Source organism: Plectropomus leopardus, chromosome 2 (genome assembly GCF_008729295.1).
Source record: "Plectropomus leopardus isolate mb chromosome 2, YSFRI_Pleo_2.0, whole genome shotgun sequence".
NCBI lineage: Eukaryota > Metazoa > Chordata > Actinopteri > Perciformes > Serranidae > Plectropomus > Plectropomus leopardus.
Genome location: NC_056464.1, coordinates 29,712,849 through 29,732,506, shown reverse-complemented (window position 1 = coordinate 29,732,506; position 19,658 = coordinate 29,712,849). Strand labels below are relative to the sequence as shown.

At 35.5% G+C, this 19,658-nt stretch overlaps 2 protein-coding genes across 2 annotated transcripts in view; both read left to right on the top strand.

The window, feature by feature from the left end:
- LOC121957978 (solute carrier family 2, facilitated glucose transporter member 11-like) overlaps positions 1–6,992 on the top strand; it is a 16,793-nt gene extending 9,801 nt beyond the window's left edge. Inside the window, exons 2-7 of the mRNA XM_042506814.1 lie at positions 430–617; positions 1,712–1,822; positions 3,365–3,466; positions 4,310–4,385; positions 5,414–5,541; positions 6,783–6,992. Of these exons, the coding sequence (XP_042362748.1) occupies positions 430–617; positions 1,712–1,822; positions 3,365–3,466; positions 4,310–4,385; positions 5,414–5,541; positions 6,783–6,992 (815 nt within the window). The remainder of the gene's footprint in view (positions 1–429; positions 618–1,711; positions 1,823–3,364; positions 3,467–4,309; positions 4,386–5,413; positions 5,542–6,782) is intronic.
- A 2,697-nt stretch (positions 6,993–9,689) lies between these two features.
- On the top strand, positions 9,690–19,138 carry LOC121958924 (solute carrier family 2, facilitated glucose transporter member 11-like). The gene is made up of 12 exons (XM_042508109.1): positions 9,690–9,710; positions 10,705–10,803; positions 11,874–12,034; positions 13,323–13,439; positions 13,741–13,878; positions 14,151–14,299; positions 15,550–15,737; positions 16,495–16,605; positions 17,632–17,733; positions 18,549–18,624; positions 18,714–18,841; positions 18,944–19,138. The coding sequence occupies exons 1-12, from the start codon at positions 9,690–9,692 to the stop codon at positions 19,136–19,138; spliced, it is 1,485 nt and encodes a 494-aa protein (XP_042364043.1).
- Positions 19,139–19,658: the final 520 nt, after the last annotated feature.

Genomic DNA, 19,658 nt, shown 5'->3' with positions numbered 1-19,658 from the left:
AAAATTTAGCTGCATTTTAAACATGCCTGTTTTCTTTTAAAAAAAATTTTTTAGAGGGGGTTCCCACAAAGGTCTGGTCTAAGCCCCCAATATCTTCACATGCTAGAAACGCCCCTGGTTTTAACTAATTACTCTTAATTCTTGCAATATGTTTTATTTCATTGGGTTTTAAGCCCACATGTTATTTACATGGTAACTTCTCTTATGTGCTGACCATAAACTAATGACTAAAGAGAAATCTGGACCCAGTGTGGCTGGACCAGTTAGNATGTTTTATTTCATTGGGTTTTAAGCCCACATGTTATTTACATGGTAACTTCTCTTATGTGCTGACCATAAACTAATGACTAAAGAGAAATCTGGACCCAGTGTGGCTGGACCAGTTAGGAACCATTAGTTTAAGTTTTGTATTTTTTTTTTCTTGGTCAGCTTTGAGACGGCTGCGAGGCTGTGAGGTCCAGAGCAGTGAGCTCGATGAGATCCTGCAGGAACAGGCTGAAACCAAAGGCTTGAGGCCTCGTCGACCCTGGGAGCTTTTCACAGATCGCTCAGTACGCTGGCAGCTCATCTCCGTCATGATCATCAGCAGTGCCATGCAGCTCTGCGGTAATGACTCGGTGAGCAGAAGAGAATGGTGAAGTAGTACGCTGTGTGTCTCCGAACGTGTAGTGTGGTGTCCATAGAATATACTGACATATAACCCACGAGGATCAGTGTTACTGATACTGAGCTACAGTAACAGTATCTGATGTTCTTTCGGTCTCTGCCAGGTCAGAAAGTTGATTAGAAATTTGAGATGATCCATCAGTGAGCCGTTTGTGTCGTGTTGAGGGTTCTTTACGTTCCCGCAGGTCGTGTTAATAATACATACTGGTGATGAGGCATCTTGCTGTAATGTGCACCGAATAATGCATGAAGACAGTTTATTGTTTTTAACGTGCATTATGTACTAAAACAGTGGTTCCCAATTGGTGGAGTGCTGTCCAAAAGTGGGTTGCGGGTCCAACTTTCTGGCTAAGATAAATGGTGTTATTTTGGTGATTTTTATTTTGGTGGGCCTGCGGTTTGGAAAGCTTTTAATGATTTTATAAGGAAAAAAATTAAAATAAAAGTTTTTTTAAAAGGTTTTTATTTATTTATTTTTTTAAAGAAATATACCTGTTTTCTTTTTTAAAAATGGTGGAGTGTTTCCTACAAAAGGTCAGGCTAAGCCCCCGTTGTAATCAAGTCCTAAAAAACTTCCCTGGTTTTAACTAATTGCACTTAATTCTTGCAATATGTTTTATTTCAGTGTGTTTTAAGCTCACATTATTTTTATTTTGGCAAATAAAATTGAATGTGTGGTAATTTTTGTGCGGACCTTGAGCTAATGACTAACGAGAAATCTGGACCCAGTGGCTGGACCAGTTGGGAACCATTGTATTAAAAGGCTTTATTGTCTCTTTGTCATTTCCTATGTGGGAGTTAATAACTGGGTCTAAAATGAAATTTTCAGAGCTGGTACAAGTTCCTCTCTCATCAGAAAATGCTGACTAACAAGTCTGTTTCAAGGCTTTTAACCACATGCTTGGCAGTTTTAGGGAGGGCGGCAGGGTATTAACATTGTTACCCTTTGTACAAAATGCTGGCTTAATCCACTTATTAATAGCTGAAGTACTTGTGATGATGCTCTGCAGCACTTTAATGTTTTCTTGTGCTCCATCTTTTACAGATTTACTTCTATGCATCGTATGTTTTCAAAGAGGCTGGAATATCTGCTGATAAAATCCAATATATCACAATTGGCACTGGCACATGTGAATTCACAGCCTGTATTATGTGTGTAAGTATCCGTCACTAAAGCGCATGTTATGTAAGCAGCTAGAGGCAAAGGGAGACTGTTGTTTGAATTCCTCTGAAAGTTTTAACACATACTAAAGGACTTAGAGCTGCCCCTTGCACCGTGAATACAACAGGTTTGACACTTTATTTCACAGTGTTGAGAACACTTTAACATATGATGTCACAGCCAGGTCTCATGAAAATACAAGAAAAGGACAGAAACCCTTTAGGAATTGTGTGGTGGTGGGTACGAAATGTGTTCAATTTATGTCCCGACAACATGAAAACAATGCCAATGCAAAGTCACTGAGGATCTTTTGACGCGGACGACACACAAATTAAGTATAAAGAGCGATAACGTCTGCAGACAGGAGTAAAGGTGGATGGGTCAAACAAACATGGACTTTCAACCAGGAGAGTGCTGTTCATGTCCTGTGTGAAACCAAAAGTCAATATAATTACGTGACTTTACACAGTTTACATAACTACGCAAAGTCTGTAAGTTTACAGCACTTGCGTCCTGCATGTTGTCATTTTAACCAAAACCACAATCTTTTCCCAAATTGAACCCAGCGTTTTTCTTTACCCAAACATAACTAAACTGCGACTGTTTCACAACATTGATAACATTAACAAAAAAACTTTAATAATAAACTTTGCATTGGAACTGTTTAATGTTGCCAGCACGTAATTTTAACACATTTTCCTGCCAGCCATCATGTAACGCATTGTTAACCCTATGAAACCTAGATCGACATCAGTTTTCTTTTGCTGCAATCGGACGACTTTCACTTGCATTTAAACCTTTGAACCCTTCGAACATTGGTTTGATTTCTGTCCAAAAAAAGGAATGAAAGCAATCAGAAACTCTACATGAAATGTTCTGCAGTTTGCCAAAAAATGACAAGAAAGACAAGAAATGAACTGAAAATTAGCTTTTAAAAAAGTTTGAGAATCATTAGAAATGTTTCACATAAATAGGGAAAATATCTAGAAAGCTATATTTATTATAATCATACATTTAAAATTAGGTTAGAGAAAAATGTAAAGATTATTATTATTATATTGCTTTCTAGATATTTTTCTTATTTATGTGAACCAGTTCTTATGGTTCTCAAGCTTTTTAAAAAGGTAGTTTTATTATTAGTATCATTTAAATATGTTTATCATTTTCATTTTATTTTACTTTTCTTTTTCGTACTACTTTCAGATAATTTTCCACTGAACTACCAACCAAACAGAAAAACTGAGAGGAAACTTGTGTGTTTGTACTGGAAATGATCACCATCAAATTCAGAAATTATATAAGCCAGAAACAATATAATTCACAAAATCATATTACAAGTGTGATTTGCTGTATATTAATATTATCAACAGGAAGTTTCTGGTTTGTATTTGTTCATGGGTTGCTGCTGTGGACTTAATGTACCTTACTGTAAAGTTTTGGAAGGAAATACGTTTTCCTATTAGTTTTTCCTCCAAATAGTTTTTTATATAATTTAACTTTGTATATAAGATAATTTCCATATTTTGGTGTTTTCAGAATCTGCTGATAGAGCGTAAAGGTCGGAGATTCATGCTGATGGGCGGATACATCCTCATGACCATCTGGGCTGTTGTCTTCACAATTGCTCTGTATTTTGAGGTATTGTAAATCAGTGTGTCCTCATACAATGGTTTGTATGATGTCTTATGAAAAGTTACACCTGATATTTATGAGGGCATGTTGTGACATACGGTATATAAAATAACATTGACACCGCATGGACACAAACCCCAGTCTCCTGGTTCAAAGTCCTGTGTTTATTTGACCAGTCCATCACCTTAACCTTCCTTTGCTAGGTGGACTTTGTTGCTAAATATCATGGATGTATAAATAAAACTGATTACAGCGCTGGAGGCAGGACCCCATTCATTCAGATGAAAGTTGCTTATTGGCCCATGCAGCCAAAAATGTTCAAAATGTATCCACTTATTTAATAACAAAGTAAACAAAGAACTTTTGTATGACGCTCACCACAATTCCACTTAGCGCGACATTTGTTTTATTTTTAAATAACCAAGTAAACAAGCTAAAATGTCTTTTAAAAATTGCTCTCAAATCCACTCAGTGTAGCATTGTAATAAAAAACAGAACACTATGAATGAGTAATATAATCACAATTCCATCTCAAAGTAGTATTATAGCTGAACTTGTGTATTTCCAGTCACAGCAACTAAAAACTGAGAAAAAAATCAGTTTCTTCTTCTGGAGCAGCAGCAGCATTTCAATAAAACCTGAATATCCGCCGCAAACTGTGCTCTCCATTCACAACACCTGTGACGACAGATGTGAACAAAGGATCGGGTGCTCAAAATTACCAATTAATGATTAAAAATGTGTTAATCAAGCCGGATTCTGATAATTAGTATGTGATCTGTCTTTTTTTCTTCCTGCTGGTAAGTTGCTCACCCTGTATATTTTACTTTCCTCCTCATATGCAAACAGCACTATGTATCCTGGATGCCGTACCTGAGCATGACCTGCATCTTCACCTACATCCTCAGCTTCGGCATGGGACCAGGTCAGTTTAACTTTTTTGGAGACTTTCTACAGTTTTAAATGTTGTCTCATGATGCATTATTGAAATGAGCATAAACATAAACTTCAAGAAAGAGCAGTTAAATGTTTCACTAAAAAACTATCACGACATTTTGTTCCTTATATTTCAGTAATACATCCTCCAAATAGTTTGTCATTTTCTCACCTGAAGTCTTCACTGCTGCAGTGAACTTTCTGAATGATAAATGTACAGAACAGAACAGATACTCGCATGAATGAGCGTTATTTAACATCTAAATGAGCCACAAGCACATCTGCTCAATGCACATCTCTACAGCTGTTTACATTTGTGTAAAAACTCAAGTTGTCTCTTCAGCGCACATTTCAGTTGATCTATACTCTTATCTGTCAAAATCAATGCAGTAATATAATAGTCCTGCAATGAATTCTTCCTTCATGAAGGTTAAAAAGCTCAACTTATTTCCTGACGGTTTTAGAGAAGAGTTGATTTAACTGTGTGGAGGATTTAATTTGTGTTGCTGTTAAACTGTATTACATACATATATATCTAAACGTGGCCTTTGGATATTCCCGTCTTACACTGTAATAAATGTACTTAAATAAACTGCTATCATGCAGTTATGTAGGTTTGTTTTATAACTTTAGTACATGTTGATCATTTTTTCATAAAGCAACTTACTGCTTATCATATGATACCAAACACCAAAAATCCAATATGGATCAGGCTGTAACATTTATATTAAGGGGAGACACTACAGGTAAACAGGGTCAAATTTTTAACTAATAGATGTCACCATGAAACGTCCACTGCTAATTACTTAAATTAAGAAATTTATTCTTGTGAAATCAAATAAAAAACCTAAATGTGTAATTTGGTCATTTTCTTTCCTCTCATCTGAAAAGAAAACATGTTAAGGAAGAAAAATAGTTCCAAAATGATCAGTGCGTGATTTTTTTGTCTCCCCTTTATATTTCTAAGGCTGACGTGATGAAGTTATCGCTGATCAATATGTTCTGTTTTTTTTCCAGCTGGAGTGACGGGCGTTCTGCCCACAGAGATCTTTAATCAGACCGCTCGGCCTGCAGCCTACATGATCGCTGGCTCCATGATGTGGCTTAACCTTTTCATCACAGGAATGATCTTTCCATTTCTAGTGGTCAGTCCGTTTAATTTGAAACAAGGTGTACACACACCTACAACTTTATTAATAAGAACAAACTAAGGCAATATTTATATCAGTCTGGTTTTGGGTTGGTGTTCTTTCTCAGCCTCGCCATGAAGAAATGCTAAAAACTGTTTTTATAGTAGTTGTTTCTAGTTTTAAATTAAACATAACATCTTTTAACAACTTGGCATGAGAAGAGGGAGGGATTTTTCCAAATAAGCTGGCGACTTCAAGCTTTCAGGTACTTTAAAATGCAGGAGACTTCTTAGAAATAGCACGGGAAAAAAAGAAAGAAAAAAAAACACCCTACAGTGCCTCCCAGAGTCTGAAACTGAGGAAATCAGGGCCATTATTTGGGATGCTCATGGTGTTAGCTCTGGTCCTACTGAGTGAAGTTCATTCATTCCTGATAATATAAATGCGTTTGTAATCCTGCATATATATACAAGAACAGGAAACATGCAGACAATATTCAGTTCTTTTACTTAACTAAAAGTACTGGTACCACACTGTTCAAAGTAAAGTCCTGCCTTAAAAATGTTACTCAGGTAAAAGTAAGTAAGTTTAATCAGAACAAAATGTACTTAAAGTATGAAAAGCTGAGAGGTAAACGTACAATTATAAGTAATAAATTTAAAAAAAAAACCCAAATCTTAAACTTTTGTTTTTAAAGACTTTTTTTTAAAAGAATCATTACCAAAGAACCCTATTCAGGGAATAACACCCAAAAGTTCATTACTATTAAAAAGAGGGGGATGACAACAGTTGCCAATGTACCCAATTAAAAAAGTAAAACAATACAACAAAAAAAGAGAGAGAAAAAACAACAAGAAAATGACTTATATAGTTATCAAAATAATTGCATATTAATTTTATGTTGAACAGGTTATTCAATAACCGACTAATCATTTGAGCTGTATAAACTGTAGTGTAATTTGGAACAAAACATTGTATTTTATGCACTCCTCTTTTATTGAAAAAAACATGATTTTTAAAGTAACTAGTAACTAAAGCTTTTAGATAACTGTAGTGAAGTAAAAGTACAATATTTCCCTCTAAAATGAAAAGAAAATACACAAGTAAAGGTACCTCAAATTTGTACGTAAGTACTTGAGTAAATGTACATAGTTACATTCCACCTCTGGAGTTTTTGAAGCACACAGACATTTCAGTGGTCATTTATATCTCGCCTTACATTCGTCTGATTGCTCTCTGTTGTCTTTCTCTCACAGAGCGGGTTGAGTGAGTACTGCTTTGTGCCTTTCGGGGCGATCTGCCTGCTGTCTGCGCTGTACATCGGCCTGTTTCTGCCTGAGACGAAGGGGAAATCTCTTTCAGTCATCACAAGTGAATTTCACAAGCTCAACTTCAAAGGGCAGGACGAGAAGCAAACTAAAGCTCAGTATCAGCTCGGTGAAGTGTGTCACTCCACAGCCTTGTAGACAGACTTTTTCGCCTGAAACAAACGCGGTCGCATCCTCTGTGCGCCTCAGTTTGACCTGATCAGCGTGAGCTGGAAAACGTCACGAATGTGGGAGTGTCACTTTAACATCAATGAAAGAAACTATTTTTACTCCTTTATCTTGAGTTTGTTTTCTATTAAGAGAATCTAAAGGAATTATCTTTGACATCTTCACATGTTGCACTTATGTTTTGCTACTTTGTGTCACTAATTATTCTGTGACAACAGTAATTAAATCTACTGTAAACCGGCCGTGGATGAGTCTTCTGCTACCTCTGAAAACACATAAAGATGTTTTTAGGTAAATAAATGAATTAATAAGTGAAATAAAACATTACAGCCTAGCAAATAAACAGTAATACATTTTATTTATATACCGTAATTTTTGTTCCCTTTCTTAAAATACAATTTTCATCTATGTCAGTGGTTCCCAACTGGTGGGCAGTGGTCCAAAAGTAGGTCGCAACCATGTCAAGTTTATGAAAAATTGGCTGTCTGTTTGTTTCGTTTTGTTTTATATGACCCTCCCCAAAGTGACAAATATTTTTTCTTAAGTTTTTAAAGTTTCTGGCTGTAATAAAAGGTATCAATGATAAAATGTTATTTTGGCCGACCAAAAATCACCCAAAATTAAAAAAAGAAAAAAGTTTTTAAAAAATGCTTTAAGTTTTGAAAAATTACCCCAAAAAATTTAAAAAGCCTCTTTAAAAAAATGCCTGTTTTCTATTTAAAAAAAAACAACTGCTGTTTTTTTTTTCCTTTAAGGGTCTGGGTTAAGCCCCCAATGACCGCAAATGCTTGAAACACCCATAATTTTAAGTAATTGCACTTTATTCTATATTCAATAGAACTTTAACTTCACTTTATTCAATATGTTTTATTTCGCTATGTTTTAAGCCCACCTGTGTATTTCATTTTGTCAAATATTTCTGTGTCAAATTATGTGTGAACAAGGAACAAATGAAGAAATTTGGACCCAGTGGCTGGACCAGTTAGGAACCATTGATCTATGTAACAAGTTAGTAAAAATTATGTTAAACTATGTCCTTGCTTAATCCTCTCATTTTGGAGGTCAAAGGTCAAAGGTGCTTATAAGGGTCTCCTGTTAAATGACCTACAGAGGACTGAAGCCTTTGCTGTGTGGCAGATGACGGACCAAATCAAAGAGGGGGTAATTCGACAGAAACAAAGGAGTAACTTGCACTATATTAAATATATACTGCATGCACTGATGTGCAACCCTTATTAGTTAAAAAAAAAAGGTCCTATGATGTTGAGTGTTTATGTGTTGAGTAATGACTGAAATCAACTACTTTTACATGAGTGGAATATGTGCAATTGTTTATGTTGAATCTTGACCATTGTTTGATTGATACAACTCTGAGCCAATAAAAGAATGTTGTATTAACATTGCTTTTCAGTTTTACTTTAAAAAAATAAATATACCTAAAACACCAATAAAAGCACATCAAATACATTTTTTTGCTAGAGTGCAAATTGACAAAACAGGACGGTAAAGTTATTATTTATTTTTAAAAATGTTTGTTAGCATACATTCACTCTGATTACAACTGCAACAATAATTCATCTTTATATTAATGTTATTTTGAAGTCTTTCTAAGACATTTTTAATGCCACATTAGGTACATTAAATTAGATTTAGGACCAATTTTACAATAACCAAAATTGAAGGAGAGAAAAAACATGAACTAACATAAATTACTCAGGGATAGGGACAATTTTTTGACCTTTTTGGTCAAGTAATAAAGTCAGATGATCTACTTCAAATGCAGAGGAAAAAAAATGTTATTCTGCCTGATCTGCCTGACGTTAATGCAAGAGGAATTCGGTAAATTGTTAATATATACATATATACATGTATATACACATATACCTACACACAAATAACACACACACAAATATATATGTATATGGATAGATAGATAGATAGATAGATAGATAGATAGATAGATAGATAAGCAAATGTAAATCACTTTACACACAGTTTACAGCCGCAAACCAAATTCACATTTTTCCGCAGCTGTTTAATAAATTACTCCATTATAAATCAGAACAAATGAGATCAAAAGGAGTCCACCTGATTTGAGGATAGCCCTTATCAAAGCTGCTGCTCCCTGCTCCACGGTCACAGGGGACATAATGTTTCTTTTTTTTTAAATCACAGGATGAGTTTTACTTCCCTCAATAAGTAATCTGATCTTAAAGTGTAAAAACAGTGTAGTGCCTCTTTAATGTGTACATGTACTGCACTTACACAGGATTACTAATGATGTACAATGTACGAGCTGCATGTGAGTTTGAATATATACATATATCTACACACCCAACCTGACCGTCCTTTTTTGGCTGTTTTCCTCATGTTATATTAATGTTTTTGCTCATGTGTTGTTTTACTTCTTTGAGATAAATCCCTCCCAGTAATATTTAACACAGTGGGCAGAATCTACTGGCTCGGAACAATCACAGGGATCAACCAGACAGGCCAGGCTGAACCATGTGGACGTCCCATGGACATAGACGCATGTGAAGACATGACAAATCTTGCTCTAACAACATGAATGGGAAACTACAGTCTACTAATGTGTAATCTTATCTTTAATATAAACTGCTCATCTCCTGCTGCTGCAGCCAGCGTCCAGGGAGCCAGCACAAAAAAATGGATGGTGCATCAGGAAAAGTAAGTGAATATTGTTACATTACAGTGCTGTTTGTGGAAAAAGTTTCTTTTTCACTGTAATCAGAGGTGGAAAAAATACTCAGATCCTTAACTTCAGTAAAAGTACCAGTACCACACAGTAAAAATAATCAGTTAAAAGAAAAAAAAATGCACTCAAACTCTTTTTACTTGAGTAAAAGTATGTAATCAGCAAAATTTACTTCAAATATGAAAAGTAAAAGAACTTCAAAAAACTGGGTATTTTTAAGAAGATGCCAAGACACTAGCAGCCACTTTCTGGTGACAAAATGAGGTATTTTCAAAAAGAAATCTAGCAGTCGCTTTCTGGGGACAAAACTACATATTTAAACTAGACGTCAGCGAGAGAGAAAAACCTTAAATTGAAAGGTATTGAATAACTAAAGCTATTAAACAATCATATTGGAGTAAAAAGTACAATATTTGCCTCTGAGATGTAGTGGAGCAGAAGCATAAAGTGGCATAAAGTGGAAATACTCACAACAAAAACATCAAATTGGTACCTAAGTACAGTACTTAGTAAATATGTGTTTAATTTCAACACTGCCTATGAGCTCCAGTTTTTCAAAAAACTTCCAAACCAGTTTTTATTTATGAGACATTTCAGTAGAAGTTTATGCACCAAAGTAACAAAAGACTGTCAAAGATGTATTCAGACTATTAAAGTAAAAGTATAAATTCTGCAAAATGAAAATGCTTCCTAAAAAGTCCTGCTGGGAACATTTCACTCAAGCACCTAAGCATTATTGGCAAATGTACCTAAGGTATCAAATGTGAAATTACTTGTTTATAATTACATACCACACTACTCATAGCATTTGATTGTTGTATGTGTTCAGCATGGAGCTAATTTGAACTTTTTTATGCAGGTAAATCTAATAAAACATCTTATTTTATAGTCTCATTGTATGATTTATATGTCTGATTAAAAGAGCAAAGATATTCTATAATATTTGACTTCCTCTTTACATTTCAGCTGCAGTACTGGAGGCTTTATCTGCTGTCGCTGGTGCTGGGAATCGGGGGGTCGTTTCAGTATGGGATTCAAGTTTCTGTCATCGCTTCTCCAGCAGTGGTAAGAGTTCACTTAGTTTGATGCAAAGGATAAATAAAAACTTTAAAGTTTGCAGTGTGAACTGGAGCACAACCCTCTCACTTTACACAGTTTGTTTCCCTTCTTCGTTCTTCCTGTGGTGTGTGCTCGATGGAGACCTCAGGTCATATTTTCTTCCCTTCAGAGGAAGCTACATGCAGCCACTCTTGTGACAGACCTGAGCATGATCATTTAACACAGTCAGTATTAACATGGTTCTGTCAGGTTTTTTTGTTTTGTTTTTGTTGTGGCGTCATAGCGCCAGAATTATGTTTCTTATTGCTTCAAATGAAAGATAAAATTGGCATTATTATTATTATTATTATTATTATTATTATTATTATTTATTTATTTATTATTATTATTATTATTTTATTTATTTTATTTATTTATTTTTTTTTTTTAAAAAGTTTTTAAAAAATGTATAGAGCTTTCTATTTTGATGCTTGGATTCTCACTTAAATGGTATTTTAATAATATATATAGTTTTATTGCATTTGTTATAAAAATGCAGTGATGGGGTGGGATGTTACACCCAAAATAAAGGTAAAGAGAAATCTATTTTTCTAGTTGTCTTAATGATCTATTCAAAATAATTCCACAGGGAAAAAAACTGTATCGTTTTTTTAGCACTTTCATTTGCTTTATTTTAACATTTTCTTTGTTGTTGTTTGTTTGTTTGTTTTTTACTTTTGCTTATTTTGAGGTATTTATTGTAAATTCTTTCTAATCTCTTGCCAATTTCTGTGTTATTTCTTGTTTAAGTTGCTCATTGCCCTCTCACGTGTTTTTTTTTAAAGAAATCACACCAAGTTTCTCAGGTTTCGAAGGGTTAAGTCAGCAAACTGGCTGAAAAATATCAAATTCATCCAAAATAAATGATGACAGATGTGAAGAACATTTCTAATTAAATCAGAGTCATCACAGGTCATTGATCACAACAGCCATGATTGACAATCATAAGACCACTGTAAAGAGTGTGTAGAGGCCCTGTGACCTCTGTGACCTCCGTGACCTCTGTGACCTCTGTGACCTCTGTGACCTCTCTGCAGCATGTTCAGAGTTTCGTGAATCACACCTGGTTGTTGAGGTACGGAGCTCCTGTGGACGACTCCACCAACCAGCTTATCTGGTCCTTCATCGTGGCTGTGCTGAGTCTTGGAGCCTGGGCCGGGGCCATTCACAGCGGCAGCCTTCCTGTCACTTACGGCCGGTGAGAGACACACACACACAAACACACAGTGGTTACATATTCTAAAAAGACATGTGTTAGGTTAGATATGGTTGTTAATTGATAGCAATTACTCAACGATTACTTGCTGACATGACATGTCTTGTTTCGGCCTCTCTAAAACAACAACCTTTAGTGAACCTTTGTTGTAATGTGCTGGCCAGACCCCAGGGACTTTTTCCTGCTACAAAAGTTGAAAATACATTGATTCTAAAAATAAAAGCTAATTGTTTCAAGGGAAAAAAGACTAATAAAGTATTGTTGGTACTATTTATATGATATTTAACTTAATAATTTTCAGGTTTTGGTCATTTCAGATAAAAACTTACAGTTCCTAGAGTCAATCAGAGAAATCTGAATATCATGAGAAAAAACACAAAAGTTTATCACAATAAATTACATTTAAAGTCAATCAGAATAATCTGGCAATCATGTGAGAAAAACATATGTTTGTCACATGTAAAAAATATATGCACAAAAGTGCAAATATTTAGGCCTAAGCCAAACTTTAAGCCTAAATTACTTTAGACATTTTGAAACCTGAGCAAATTGGCTTTATTTCATTCAAAAACATGGAAGAAGGCAATGAGTTCCAATGAGGAGGAAACTACCCAATTTTTTTTAAAATTAGTAAATAAAAAAATTGTTTATAAAAGTGCAAGAAATATACCTAAAAATATTTTAAAATATGTTATTAGGTTCATCATAGATTTTTCCCAAGCTTTTTAAAAAAAATAATTTTCTAAATGTACTAATTTCTTGCAATATGTAGAACATTTCTTGTCAAGTTACTCATTGCCTTTTTTCCTATATTTCAAAAGAAAGCGAGCCAATTGCTCAGGATTCAAAGGGTTCTGAACACAGACAAGTCATATCGAATCCAGGTTTCAAAGGGTTAAACACTAGGCTAAATTATATGATGAAAATTCACCCCAGATACAGTTGTTATGAACAGACAATTCAGAGACCAAAACCCGTGTTTTGTACCAGGCTGTAAACGTGTGTATTTCTGCTGTAAGTTGGACACTTTAACACAGACATCTGTGGGGATTGACTCACTTCTGGAGCCAGCCTCAAGTGGCCGTTAGAGGAACTGTAGTTTTTGGGCACTTATTCGTTCACTTCATATTTCAGCCTCAGATGTTGCAGCTTGTGGGGTCTTCTTTTCAAAGAAACAGGTGCTGCGGGTCAGCATTAAGTGGGCCGCCTACAACATAAAAGGTAAATTATGTAAGCATTGCAAAAACTTTTCTTTTCATTCCTTTTGCAGGAAAAAAGCTCTTTTGATCAACAATGTTGTGGCTGTTGTCGCTGCTCTTCTCATGGTCTTCAGTCGCATGGCCGAGTCTTTTGAGATGATTCTGCTGGGAAGATTTCTCTATGGATATATAATGTTGGTATGTTCTGATGACCTGCTGTGTGTGTTACCTTTTACATTTTTTTCTCTTTTCTCTTGATCTCAAATTTCCTCTTCATTGTATTTTATATGCAGGTTTTATTATGTCTTTATGTTCTCTGTGTCTTTTCATGTGAAGCACTCATCAAAATTTCTTTGTTGTAAAGCACGTTGGGGTGCAATTCTTGTAAGAAAGGTGCTATACAAATAAAGTGTATTATTATGATTATTATTATTAATGATTATGATTATGATTATGATTATTTTTATTATTATTATTAATCTTGTCTTTCTCCACAGGTCTTGGCTTGAGTGTACACCTCATGTATCTCGGGGAGAGTTCTCCAAAGAAACTCAGAGGGTTTATGACTCTCACAGGCTCGATCTTCATCGGATTTGGAAAAATCATGGGCCAAATAATTGGCATCAAGTAAGAACTGACTGTTGGCATTTTACAATTTCTGACAAAAACATTTTAAAAACAGACTACAGAGAGAACAAAACATTGTATTCACTAACTCATGAAGAAGGCCAAGTTACAAGTTAAGCATTTACAGCTGTTCTCTCCAGACACGATCAAACACCTGTTCCAGTCTACAGTAACTTGTAAACGTCTTACTAATTAGTCTGGACGAGCAGTGCATGGTGATGTATAAACCTTTCTCACTTAACAGATTTTTTTTGTTTTACACTCCTGTTTAGGGAGATGATGGGCACAGAGGACATGTGGCCGTATCTCTTAGCTGTTAGTGGTGTTCCTGCCATCCTGCAGTTTGTGACGCTGCTTTTCTTCCCCGAGGCACCTCGATACCTTTACATTGACAAAGGAGACACTGAAGGCAGCAAAAAAGGTGAGCGGACCAGTGGCGCCGCCAAAGGGTGGCTGGGGGGCCCACAGCCCCCTGATACAATTTCCGAACTGTGAGGTATAATGTGAAGGAAATATTATTGAATCTAAAAACGATGTCAAATATGTTGGAGTCTCTTTTGACTAATGTGTCTCATGGGAAGAAAATTGCAGCAACAGTCTTTTCTAAAACTGAAAAAAAAGTTAAGTTTTTATATCTTTACACAAAATGTCTTGATATTAAAGTGAAAAAAATGTTAGTTTCTTCTTTAACCCTCTGAAACATGAATCAGCATCCCTTTTCTTGTGTTTTCAAATGCCGTTCACAAGAATTTAAACCTTTGAAATCTGATCAAATTGGTTTGATTTCTTTCAATGAGAGTCAAAAAGCAACTTGATGAGAAAGGTCCCACAAATTGTAAGAAATAAGTAACAGTTGACAAGGAAATTGCCTGGATTTTTTTTTCTTGCGCTTATTTTAATGTAATTTTCTTTTAATATTTTACTGATATCATGTCAATTTTGGGCCATTTCTTAATTTGCTCATTGCCTTCTTCCCATGTTCCAAGCCAGTTTTCTCAAGTTTCAAAGGGCCATTTCGACTATGCTTGTGCTGCATGGTATAGTGGGCTTCCCCAAAAGCATAAGAACAAACTGCAGATAGCACATAATAATGTTATCAGATACTATGACACATATAGGGCCTGTAGAAATGAAGCAAGTTGGATTATTACTTGTTGAAGATTAGCTGTTGAAGTTAAACAGCTGAAACTAAACCATATGTTTGATATAATTCATAAAAGAGCCTCAGAATAGATGAACTATCCATTTGGCAGCGTAGGAAGCCAACGTAATTGCAATTCAAGAGCAAGTATTTTATCAGGCAGTGTTCCTAGCACATTTTTCTTTACAACAAATTCAATATTTCAACAAAAATCCAGTTGCACAGGGTGTGTTTGCACCCCTGATTCACTTTAACAGTAAAATGTCTACTTAAAATACAAAGTCTGTTTGGCTCACCAGGAGAGCATGTGCTCGGCAGTGCTCACAGATCAGGAATGAGGCCGACACACCTGTGCTCCATGAGCGTTTAAACAGTTCAGGTGTTTTCACCCAGACTGGCCAAACTGTGCCTGGGTCCTAGTGTCCACCTGATACATTCAGGTCAAGCACAGACATGTTACCAAACCACACTATTAAACCTCCATGATGATCCAGGATGTGTATGTGTGTGTGTGTGTGTGTGTGTAAAAGCCTTGCAGTGGCTGTGGCAGGAGGAAAACGTGAAGCTGGAGCTGGACGACATGCAGAAAGAGAGAGAGAGCTCTCAGGGAGAGAAGGCCAAGACTGTAAAGGACGTCCTCTGCTCTCGCTGTGTGAGATGGCAGCTGCTGACTCTGGTCATCCCCTGTGCTGGAGTTCAGTTCTGTGGCATCAACGCTGTACGTTCATCTCAGCTTTCCCCTTTATAATATATACAAGAATATACCAATGGCTCCCAAATGGTGGGTAGCAGTCCAAAAGTTCATGAAAAAACTGGCTGTATGTGTATTTTATTTTATTTTTTACATTTTTTTTTACCTTCCCCAAAGCAACAAATATTTTTCCTTGAGCCTCCCTGAGTGACTTGGGGAAAAATGCATGAAGTTTTCATTTTGGTGGGCTTGCGGTTAGGAAAAACAATTTGTAGAGAAAAATGAATTGCCAAAAAAGTTTTAGAGTGAAAAGAAATTCACCATTAAAAAAAAAAAAAAAATCACCACAGATGCTAAAAATTAAAAAATGAAAAATAAGGAAAAGTTGTTGTTTTTTTTCTCAATTTCCCAAATTTTTAAAATAAACTTTTTTTTTCAGTAAATAAGAAAATAAATAAATTGTTGATTTTTTTCCTACAAAGGTCTGGGCTAAGCCCTCAATGTCAAAAGCCACAAATGCCCCTGGTTTTAACTAATTGCACTTAATTCTTGAAATATGTTTTATTTAATTGGGTTTTAAGCCCACATGTTACTTATAATTTGTCAAATAAAATTGAACATGTGATCATTTCTCTTATGACCTAGGACCTTGAAGTAATGACTAAGACAAAAATCTGGAACCAGTGGCTGGACCAGTTGGGATATATTGAGTTCAGTTTCACATGTCCATTTTTCTGCTTCATCTAGTTTAATGGCCACTAACACATTTCATTATCTCATTCAGCTGTATTTCTACGCCTTTGACATCTTCCGTGAATCAGGAGTGCCAGAGGACCAGATGCATTACTTGGCTATTGGTCTTGGAGCAACAGAGCTCATCACCGTGTCACTGTGTGTAAGTATCTCTTTTATTTGGAAACCCCGAGAGGGAAATGAGAAAAAAATACTCTGGTTACCTATTTAAAAAGCAAAAGGTGGTCTCAGTTGTTTTCTCTCCTGTGTTTATGACTCATAACAGATTTTTAAAAGTTCTTTTATATATATATATATATATATATATAATCCAGGCAAAACTTTTTTCCCACCTGTTTTTAAGCCATTAATACAGATTAGATAATGGATGATTATTTTCTCATTTGCCTCTACTGGCTTCCATACTTCCAAGGGGCATGAAAAGTTTAAAATGAAAAAGAGTTCAGTTTACAGACCTTTGCTATACTGTACACGACCTGTCAAGGTGGCATGGTACTCAGTATTATAATATGTTCAAAAAAATAAGCTTTAATAAATGCGTTCTTGTTTTGTCATTTTGACCATTCAGAAGCAATCACTTCATTGTCCTGCAGTAAAACACACACACGTAAAGGCCTGATATAAATGTGTACATAAATTCATTAAATATATGTATTTATATTGAGAATTGTTAATTAGTTAGATGCACTGTAGATGTCCTGCGTGATGAAAAATTGAGTCAAACTTGTGTAAACGAGTTCGTGGTGTGCTCAAGGACTTTCACCACCACAAGTGTTCAGTGAATTATTAAAATAAGACAAAATGATAGTCAAAAATACATAAAAACATTTAATTAAATTAAATTTAATGTATTTTAAATATTTGTTTAGTTACTTCCCATTTCTATGCAAAATCATTCTTTGAGCACTTGTGGAGGCGTGTGATGCTTTACATGCCTCTCATTGTGATCCACTGCCCTCGTCCACTCACTTTCAAGTTAAGAGTTAAAGTTAAGTAAAGTTAGAGTTAAAACCGGTCAGTGTTTTTGAGCAAATAGCCAGGTACTAAATAAAGGCAAACCTTATTCAACTGCATTTTGTCTGTTCTCCATGCACGAGTGCCTGATGTTTGTTTTTTCCTCCCAAAGAATTGACTATATTGACTTTATCTGACATTTCTGTTGTCTCAGTCGTTCTTGATAGATCGCGCCGGCAGAAAGAAGCTGATGGGTTACGGCTATCTAATGATGGGTGTCACCATGATCGTACTTACTGTCATGCTGTCCATCAAGGTAAATACACTTCAACAATGCATCATTGTCCCACCCTGTGCTGTGTTGTAAAGAAATTATCTATATCTTTAAAGGGACAGTTCACCCAAAAATCAAAGATACATATGTTCCCTTTTACCTGTAGTGGCATTTATCAACCTAGATTGTTTAAGTGTGAGATGACGAGTGTTGGCGAGATCGTCCGCAGAGATTTATCAGGAGCCGTGTAGGATAAATTTGAATTTTTGTCTCTCACATATGATATCTTACCTTACACATACATAGTAAAACCTCTCACATGCATTATTTTACCTTACACGTTCACACAATCGCCTCTCACATCCCATAAATTACCTTACACATACACAATAAAAACTCTCACATACACTATGTGACCTTATGTGTGTTTTTAAAAGGATCTAATGGAGATACCAGGATTGTCACAAGCTTTTTTAAATACACTTCATTGGTTTAGAAATGGTAAAACCCACAAAAAACATATTGGGGGACCAATCGAGATAATTTATGAAAAAAAAGAAAATAGTGAAATGTAGAGATACGAGGTTTGCGCCCAACAATAACAATATACACTATTTGATCTTGTACACACACAAAACAGCCTCTCACATGACTGAGATTCTTGTGTTTCAAAAGTGAATATGAGTGCTTTAATAAAGTGTGTGTGGGAGGCGTTTGTGTGAATGTGTAAGGTAAAACAATACATGTGAGAGATTTTATTGTGTATGCGTCAGGTGAAATGATGTATGTGAGGAATTGTGGCCCCTGACAGTAATCACTGTTGTAGAGGATTAATAAATATTTCTCTTTTCATACAGAATCTGAATCCATGGATCCCGTATGTGAACATCGCCCTGATCTTTTGTATCATCTGCATCTATGGACTTGGCCCTTGTGAGTTTTCTGTTGCTTCTTCACCTCAAAAGTGAAATATTTTGCCTTTATTTATCAATTTTTATCAAATGTCTTTGATGTTGTTAAAGCTGGAGTGTCCATGGCTCTCCCTGCTGACCTCTTCCTACAAGCCTGGCGTCCGTCTGCGTATGTGATCAGTGGGACAGTAAACTGGCTCAGCATGTTCCTCGTGGGGATGTTGTTTGGCTATATAGTGGTGAGATATCTGCTGTGTATCATGTTTTACCTCAGTTAATCCATATGCATTAAATCTCTATGTCAGCTGCTTTATCATTTCACACTCTGTGTGTCCATGCAGGAAGGACTCGGGCAGTTCTGCTTCCTGATTTTCGTCGCTTACAGCATTTTCAGTGCAGGATTTCTGCTATATTTTATCCCAGAGACTAAAGGGAAGACAATGGTAGAGATTATGGAGAGCTTCAACAAACTGAACTACAAGAACAGGGACGCTGACATGGAAAGGACTGACATTGATCTTGCAACTAAATTTTAATATGTTTTTTTTTTTTGGTATTATTTATCAACTTTTTGCATCAACATTATTTGGAGTATGAACTTCTCAGTTTAACACTATAAACTATATGAAACCATACTTCAAGAAACAATCATGCATTTCGTTGTTTTCTTGTTTGTATAACCTATTAGTTTGAGATTATTAAGTATATTTAAATTAGAGCAAAAACGCTAACTAAAAATGTGAAGTCTGTAAATATATTAACGTGGAAAATAATAATTTGTCAGCTACATTTTAATACTGACTCTTGTTTTGTAGTGAAAATGTGGCAAATAAAGTGTGTATGAAATTTTCTTTTGACCTTTTTGTTCTAGTCTTTTGCATGCAATTGTTTAGGAACAATTTAAGATGTAGTACTATGTACTCAAAAAAATGTCTACAATCTAATTTGATATTTGTTGTTGGGTCTCTGTTATTCTGCCCTAAATTCAGAATGGTAAAGGGAAGAGGAGATGCACCAAGCAACTCAGGAATTACTGTTAATTCCTCTAATTCTCTG

Bases quoted from the DNA above. Each gene is read 5' to 3' on its own strand.
- LOC121958924 (XM_042508109.1), top strand. From the start codon at position 9,690: ATGGATGGTGCATCAGGAAAA. The intron at 13,440-13,740 runs TATAATGTTGGT...AATCTTGTCTTT, and splicing joins GGAAGATTTCTCTATGGATA to CTCCACAGGTCTTGGCTTGA. The intron at 15,738-16,494 runs GTACGTTCATCT...TATCTCATTCAG, and splicing joins AGTTCTGTGGCATCAACGCT to CTGTATTTCTACGCCTTTGA.